General features: G+C 40.6%; 1 protein-coding gene and 1 long non-coding RNA gene across 3 annotated transcripts in view; one reads left to right on the top strand and one right to left on the bottom strand.

Annotated features, from left to right (window-relative positions):
• Nucleotides 1-6,736, top strand: part of asic1b (acid-sensing (proton-gated) ion channel 1b) — a 53,021-nt gene extending 46,285 nt beyond the window's left edge. For both annotated transcript variants that reach the window (XM_019857799.1, XM_019857808.1), the window contains exon 10: nucleotides 5,080-6,736. In XM_019857799.1, coding sequence (XP_019713358.1) covers nucleotides 5,080-5,175 — 96 coding nt within the window. In that variant the 3' untranslated portion in view covers nucleotides 5,176-6,736. The remainder of the gene's footprint in view (nucleotides 1-5,079) is intronic.
• An 11-nt stretch (nucleotides 6,737-6,747) lies between these two features.
• LOC109508024 (uncharacterized) lies at nucleotides 6,748-7,932 on the bottom strand. Its single transcript, XR_002166587.1, has 2 exons — nucleotides 7,811-7,932; nucleotides 6,748-7,750 (listed from the first exon to the last, which is right to left on the bottom strand). It is a non-coding gene; the product is annotated as an uncharacterized LOC109508024 (long non-coding RNA).
• Nucleotides 7,933-8,865: the final 933 nt, after the last annotated feature.

Below are 8,865 nucleotides of genomic sequence, written 5' to 3'. Positions count from 1 at the left end.
GAGCTGTGGACAATGTTGACAGGCTTGCATGCAGTAGCCATACATTTAGCTATGGCTTCAGCAAATTTGTTCTTCGTCGTGTTATCCATTTTCTTCGCTTTGAAATTATCCATAGCTGTCTGTCTGAGACGAGGGGGCGGAGTACTCACGTCAGCTGTGTGCTTGGCCATTCTGTGGTATTTCAGACCCGACGTGCTATGATGATAGCTCAATTTACGACTGCAAAACATACAGGTAACTTTGGTCTTGTCATGTGGAACAATCTGGCAACTTTTTAAAAGTAAACTTTCCATTCATAAACTTGTAAGCGTATGTTAAATTATTAATTATTTTCATTTTATATTTGAGCATTATGTTCTGTTATGTTACAGTTACCTCGGTTATATTCTGTTTAATAATTGCTGAAACAAGTTTATGTTGATTTTATCTGATTGGTTAAGGAAACCAGGAAGTGTTTGGTGTTTCCGGGAAGGAGGTGTGTCCTTGTTTGTTCATTCGGGGGTGCAGACGTTGGGAAAATAAAACTGCCTTCAAAGGATTCCATCTCTCCTTTTGCCCATTTTTAAAGTAGAGCTATCCACTGAAAAACTACGAACCTCTCAACTTACATTGGTGGCAACGGTGGTGGTATGTTTTGTGTGGCTTTTTGACTCTTTTTATGCAACGATTTTTTTCTTGCTAATTGTCGTCCTGCTAGCCACGTGGATTGTTATTGCTCTACTGAATGGCTGCTGCTAGTCAGCATTTTGGATGAGATTTTGAGGTTTCCTGCAGTTTGATTTTTTCCCCCCTTCCTTCTTTTTGGACATTTTTACCATCGTTATTCAACCTTTTTGATCTCACCATGCCCGATACCGAGACGTCCATGAGTCGACCCACTGCAATGGTTGATTCTACTGCTACTGATATGGCTGCTGTGAATGTTACTCCACCAGGACGCCTCAACATTGATTTACCACCGGTTTTTGAAGGTGATGGGACTGTTTCCTTTACTAGCTGGTCTCGACGTTTTGAGATGTCTATGCAAGCCATGTACAACCAACCATCCGCTGACCTGTCATCTGTGCTGGCTTCAGTTTTACCAACAAGGTTAGCTGAGGCTGCATTTCTGTACTGGGATAGCCTTTCCCCCACAGTCAAGGAGGACTACGGGGCTGTCAAGAAGAGGCTCCAGGATGTTTTTGGTCTTGACCACTCCCTGACATTTTTCCAAACCCATGTCAATGCTCGTCCCCGCAAGCCCGATGAGAGCCTTGAGGTGTACAGTGCTGAACACACACACACACACACACACACAGTCCAAAGTTGATTATATTTCAAAAGAATGATTAACATAGTAGAAGATAAAGAAATTATAAACTGTCACCAGCTAACTGTACAGGAATTTTACCATCTTTAATATTATTAATGATTTTACATGTCTTTACATTGAAAACATAAATGCCTTACTGAATGTTTTTTCTTGTTTTTTTTTTGTGCCAGTGTTAGGTTTTTGCTGGAAATGAGTCTCCATCATCCAATGCAGATACTCCAAAAATGCATTCTGTTTGAGTGAGGAAAAGCAATTTAGCGTCCACTATTGGTGATCGTAGTAAAGCAAGGCGTGACTTTTTAAAAATGTTTAGATGAGTAGATCCTTTCAACATATGTTGTTAGTTTGGATAGTTCCATCCATCTATTTTCTACTCGGCTTATCATGATGAGGGTTGCACGCATGCTGGAGCCTATCCCAGCTGTCTTCGGACAGTAGGCGGGGAACACCCTGAACTGGTTGCGGGCCACTTGAACACATAGACGAAAAAACATTTGCACTCACAATCACACCTAGGGACTATTTAGAGTGTTCCATTCGCCTGCCGTGCATGTTTGTGGAATATGGGAGCAAGGTGGAGTACCCGGATAAAACCCACGCAGGAGCGGGGAAAACATGCAAACTCCGCACAGGAAGGCCGGAGCCGGAATCGAACCCTGCAAATCTGCACGATGAGGCGAATGTGCTAACTATTCAACCACTGTGCCGCCCATGTTGTTAATTTACACATATATTAAGTTGATCAAAGTTTGGTGTATGTAATTATAATAAAAAGCAGTCGTATGGATCCAATTGCTATGAGTGTTTTACTTTATTATATCTTGTGTTTTAACATGCATTTACTTCTCCTCACAGTGGTTTGATTGTCAAATGTGTCCAAATAAGGCACGTTTCTAACTGTCACTATTCTAACCTTGTACTCCAGCTCCATGCGGGCCCGTGCACCTCCTCGCTTCTTGTTGCTGGCTCCGGTTCGCCTCATGCGTAAGGGGATATCTCCCGCCGAGCTCCCGCCTGCCTGGCTGCAGTCCCGACACCCCGAGCACAGCTTAAGAGGGAGAAAATATATGAAAATATCATCAGGAGTCGAGGAAAGCAGCGTGTGTTTTTGGCTCTTGTGATCCTTGGATCAACAGTTTTTTTGCATGTGTGCGGAGGAGAGCAGACATCAAGTCCAGACGCTGTCTCTCCTCCTACGCTGGCTGTCCTCATTCTGCTATGAAGCAGCTGGGAAACATCCACTCGTTGTCTCCGTGTGTTAAAATGAAGACTTTTGAAGGAAAATATTGCAGATGTGTCGATGGTATTAGATGGTATTCGTGTGTGGAGATCACCTCTTTGTGAAAATATTGTCGATCTCTGGAAGGAGGTTGGAAAGAAAGCAAACTGTTCAAATAAAGAGTGTGACTCTTTCGCCTTGCTTCTGCCTTTACAATATGTGATGAGGTGCAGCTTACTGGTTGAAATGTGTTGCCAAAAAAAAAAAAGTTGGGCAAATCCCCTGTCAATGGCAATGGTTTTCCATTTAGCCGTGAGCATGTCACCGCACATAAAGATGTACACAAGTTGAATTGGAATGTAGCGTGAGCAGTGAAAACCAAATCGCTCACAATTAAGCCGACAAAAGAGGACAACGTGCTTCAAATTTTTTAACATTTAAAGTTAAGTGCCCGTCTTAAAACTGTCAGTCAAATTTCTCCATGGGAATTTTGCACTTGACATATTTTATTGCAGAAAAGTGCCTTTTTTTAGGGCCTTTTAACGATTTGTTGGGTCTCTGGGGTGCCTGCCCATCATTGGAGTGTGGGAAAAATAAAGGAACCTTTGAAATGCAATTTCAAGGTTTTTTACTGACCTAAAATCTAACATTGCTGAGCACCTTCCTATCTCGTTGAATTAGTGGATATATGTATATATATATATATATATATATATATACAGAGAGAGAGAGAGAGAGAGAGAGAGAGAGAGAGAGAGAGAGATAGATAGATGTGTGTGTGTGTTTTAGTGTTGTATCGCTTCCAATACTAGTATCGGGAGAGCCCAACACACCATTTAAACACTGGTGTCGATACCTGCAAATTCTAACAAATAACGCACCGATGGCAATTACCGATACTCGTATAGCCCATTGAACATATGTCTTGCTTGACACTCACTGATGTGTGGTGACGTATTCAATACAGTACATGCGGAGCCAAGCTATCGCTATTGGCCCAGAGTGGACGCTCTGAACCAATGATGGGGCTGCTTTTACATATTGAGGAAAAACAAACCAGTGAGACATAGGAGAGAAAATGAGCAAAATGAAAGCCCAGCGAGTACAACAGCTATTGTACGTGTAAAAGTTTTGTGGCGCGAATGTTGCAAGAGGTGGAGCTAAAATGGCCAGCTTCAAAACGTCAAACCTGATAAAACATTTGAGAACATTTGTTAATGAACACCAAGAGTTTGTGACGGTATCAGCGACCAAGAGCAAGGGGAATGGACCACAGCTATAAACCCCAGTCAGTTCACTTCAAAGGTGGGATGAGAAGAGGCATACAGCAAGAAAGATGTTCCCGAAAATCACAGAAATTATTGTGCTCTGTAACCTGCCCCCCTTCTTTGTTGACAATGTGGGATATCAGCTTTTTATGGCTCACATGGTTCCATAATACAAGGTCCCAAGCCGTAAATAAATCACAGAGACTGTTGTCTCTGCTCTCAGACAAAGTAAGGGAGCATGTTTCATGGTAGTTTGAAAGAGTGCAGGCCATAAGCTTCACAACTAATATCTGGAGCAGTGACATCTCTCCACTTTTGTTCGGTGCACACTGAATCGTTAAATCTGCATTGTGTGGTGCTGCATGCAAACGAGTTCAAAGGATCCCACACTGGTGAAGCAATTGCAGGAGAAATAGAGAATATGTGGATTAACTGGAAAATCCCTAAATCAAAGGTCATGTTTGCCTACTCTTGTCTCGAATTAGCTATTTTCTCTTGTTTTTTTCACTTCCCATTTGCTGGAAAAAGACATTTTTGACCTGTTTCAAAAGTTCTATAAGAAATACAAATGTTCTCGTGTTTTTTTTATTATTATTATTATTATTATTATTATTATTATGAATCCAAGATGTTCTTACGTTAGATATGCCTGAATGTCACAATCTCTCTCAAAGATACCTTATTCAGTATTAGTCTTTTTTCCTGTTTCACAAAGGTTTTTAAGCAGTGTCTGACCAAGACATGACATCAGTGATTTTACATCCAAGTGAATATGCAGTTCTTTAGAATTACAAGAAAAAAAAATGCACTACTCTTGTACTTTCAAATGGTACCAGTACAGTTTCAGCATCGGAATCAGTATCAGGGTCAAAAACGCACACGCACACGCACACACACACACACACACACACACACACACACACACACATCAGATGCCGTGGGCCACTGCCGGAATCAGCATGAGTCCACTTTCTATGACAGTTGTGGAATTAAACCATGTGACAATGCCAGTTGACGTGTCTTGAAAGAGAATGTTTATGGAGTCCATACAGGTGAAATCTTGCATTGTTCTTTTGACAATGCTATGAATGTTTTCATGGCTCCCTGAAAATCTTCTGCGGTGATTTGATATCAAGCAAACAAATGCGTGTGTTGATTCTGGGGCTTTTTTGTTCACCCAGTCTTTTTTTCAAACACCAACAGGGCAAGCTGCACAAAACATTTTCAGATCCATCTTCATGACCATTTTCCTGTTTTTATGTTTTTCCTCTTCCTGCTAGGCTCCGTGTGACAACCTGCGCACGCCGTCCACGTACCCGGGTAACATGCTACCTCATCACCCGGCCCAGGGAAACTTCGAGGACTTCACCTGCTGAGCTGAACGTGAGCTGAGCTTGAATGAGTGCGTGAGTGCGTTACTGCAACCAAAGTCCAAACCATACAACGAGACTATCTGGACGAGGAACCAATGCCATGGCCAAACAAAGGCACTTTTGTACGTGAAATTCAGCCAGAAAAATGGGAGGAAATCTGTCGCCCCAGGCTTAGTGGAGAGGAAAGTGCACCCCAAAACATCCATTTCATGCAGGACTCTAATTTATTTATCCTTCTGGAGCACTGCCACAAAGGAGACGCAAACTCGGACCGCTGTCTCTCAAACATACTCATGAGAACAAAGGAAAACTGTACAGTCAATATAATAAAAATCAAACATTTTCAAAGAAAGCCCCCACCTTCATACAGCAGAGGGACAAACATCCCCCTTTGCGAAGTACATGTAGCGACATCACGGCGTGTGTTCACAAAGCGAGCATTGGCGGAAAATTCAGGTCTCACTGTGTAAATGCATGATTGTATTCCTCCATTTGCATGTATTTTTGTTGCTTTTCAGTTTGGTTTTTGTTGTTTTCTTTTTTTTAGATATGGGGTATATATACACATCTACTGTATATTAATATACTATTCAAAAGTTACCAAGTTTGCCTCATTCAGCAGGAGGAAGATGATGCATCTCATGTAGTATACAGTGTATGCGTGTGTGTGTGTGTGTGTGTGTGTGTGTGTGTGTGTGTGTGTGTCTCTGTGGGCATGCAAAAACCATGCAAAAGATGCCTCTGTCGTCCCCGCAAAGCAACACTTCTCAGCACTTTCGCTCGCAATCAAATGGGACACATAGAGGTGACTTCAGATACAAGTTTCATTTATTCTGTGTCCACAATCATAGCCTAAAACACTCTAATTGTCTTTCCCCAGGAATTCTAATAATATAATATTGTACTTTCTAAAAACATGCAGTATTAATGTTGATCAAATAGAATGTAAAGAAATAAACAGTTTGTGGGTCATGATGAATAAATTGTGGCTCCTTCTGATGTGTGCAACTTGGTCACCGGGAGGAGAATAATAAAATCATGCACATCCAAACAAAAAAAAAAAGACATTTACTGACTCAGTAAGATGCAGTAATAGTATTATTTTGCAGATGATAAACAGTATATGCCTGTAACTATTGTTATATTGTTTGACTAAAAGTGTTGCTGCACCGTTTGTGTTCAAAAATTCATTGCTTAAAACATATCACCATACAGACGTTAGTCTTGAGCCCGTTTATGCCGTTTCCCATTATATGTTAGCATTAAGCTAGCAGGGGCATTCCTAAGGCAAGGCAAAGCAAATGGGGGTGCGGGGGGAACACTGGAAGAACATCCTGTACCTAAAAAAACTTGCAAGTCAGTTCACTCGTACTTCAAGGCACCACTATATTATGGAAAATACCATTAATTTTCTACCCATGTAACTTACAGGGTTCCTTATGTTTCATGGTAAGAACTTTATTTCGCTTTTGAATGTTATATAGTATGATTCAAAATGTGCAAGGTTAGATGTGGTCGAGTCCATTTTTAAACTTCCAAGGTTACCTGACACAGCAAAAAAAAACATTGCTTTTGAATGTTACATCAGTAATTAAAAAAAAATTCCCTAAATTAGTGTGTGTTCCTTTCCTCCCTCCCAAGAAAAATTTGCAATGCGGTCCACTTTGAAACTTCCAAGAGTTCCTTGTTGTATGTCACATCAAGAAAACTACTGCTTTGGATTGGTTTATGATTCAAGACAACCAATATAAGTTGCAAACAAATTGGGCAAGTTCCTTCCCTCTTTTTCCCGACCCAAAAATTTCAACCCACCTCCCTTTTCAAACTTCCAGCGCAACCTTATTGCAATTGAATGTTATATAATCCAAACAGTTCCTTTAGTTTCTAATCATACTTTCAAGCAAACGGTCCTGTTAAACTTCAAGGGTTCCGTATGCTGCGTCACAGCAAGATCTAAATTGCTTTTGAATGTCATCCAAACTAAGATGGCCACAGTAGGCGTGAGGGTGAAATAATTGTGTTCTCTCTTCTCACATCGCTTTCAGGGATCCTTCCCCGAGTCAGCCCAAGGATGCATGTTAGCAGACATCATATCAGTCGCTATGTTTCGTGTCTGCTGATCGCTTGGCGTGGACGACACACTTTGGCCTATACGTTTTCCACTCTTGATTTGTCATAAGTTCATCTGTAGCGGAAATCCAAAGTCTCCACACCGCTGTTCAAATGTGACATTTTTTAATACATATAAAAAAAATGGACCAAGATAAAACATTGAAAAACTCTCTACCATGAATGCAACCTATGACTTGTTTGACAAGAGTAAAAAAAATATTCTTTGAGAGAGGAATTAAAAATAAGTGGGGATGTGGCTGTGTTCACGTGTACCAATTACGCTATGAAAACTGTTAAATGACAGATGGCACACACCTGATAATATGCCTCTGATTAACCTCGAATGAATTTCCGCTGTTCTAGTAGACATTTCCTGATATTTAGAATGAAAGTTGTGTGTTAACTCTCACTGCCGTATCAAACTGTTAAGAAATCTCCTCCACCTTGACGAAGGCCCCAGTTCCAGCTTTAAAAAAAAAATTTAAATACAACAACAATCTGAAAGTTGCTAAGATGCTGCCAACACCATTTCACTGAAGTATGGTGTTCTTTTGATGATGAGCAGTGTTCTCTTTTCACCAGACTTACCTTTTGGAATTATGGACAAAAAGTTCTTCCTTGTTTTCACTGGACCATAACAAAATCTCCCAAACACGTCAGAAAATGTGTGACCGTCCAATGAGTTTGAACAATTCTGAACACAGCCATGTCATAGTTATGAGGGTGTGCACACTTGCGCAACCACATCATCCCAATTGTTGATTTTTCCTTTTCTTTTGTTTTTTTTTCATCCAGTCAGACAGGTTAAAGGTCACATTGTTTGAAAATGTTTTTAAATGATTTATCTTGCTCTTTATATATATCACAAAAACTTGTCATTTGAAGAGGGGTAAATCGATTTTTGGATCCACTGTATTTGTTTTGTTGCTTTATTATTAATTTGTACACATTAATTCATCATCCATCCAGCTATCTATCTGTCCATCCCTACCTGGGGCCTCGGAACGAGGAACAATGTCGGGGAGTGGACTCCTTTTGTGTTGTGGGGCCGTTGAACTGTTTCCGTATCTCTGTTCTTGTTGCAGACGTCTTCTCAAAGCACAATACCGTCACTATGTATGTAGAGTTAATGGAAAAGAAAATGTATTCTTCTTCTTCTTCTTCTTCTGGATATATTGTCTTATGATTACTATCGTGCCGATCTGACTGTTTCCTTTTGCTTTTCATATGAAACACGCTGACTTATTGCCTGATAATCCTGTCACCATTCGCCAGGCAATGGGCTGTTTTATTGAGTTAGCCCCGCATAAATAAAGTGTAAATATCATTTTGGAAAAATTGCTTTTCCGAGATCGTATTTTTTATCTGTGAATGTTCTGGTCTCTGAAGAGCTCATTTGTCAGTGTGCTCGAATGGATGAACATGAATGTTGACTGCTCAAACAATCAGGCCAAATTTGAGAGTTGAATATTTTTCTTCCATCCCCAACAACATCAGCAAAGGCCCAATTATCAAATGTCGCTGAACGATTGTCCTGCGGTGTGGGGTGTTATTGAGATATTTATCCGCACACATCTGCTC

This window comes from Hippocampus comes, unplaced genomic scaffold, assembly GCF_001891065.2.
Source record: "Hippocampus comes isolate QL1 unplaced genomic scaffold, H_comes_QL1_v1.1 scaffold17, whole genome shotgun sequence".
Lineage (NCBI taxonomy): Eukaryota > Metazoa > Chordata > Actinopteri > Syngnathiformes > Syngnathidae > Hippocampus > Hippocampus comes.
The sequence above is the reverse complement of the archived record's forward strand: the minus strand, read 5'-3'. Positions and strand labels throughout refer to the sequence as shown.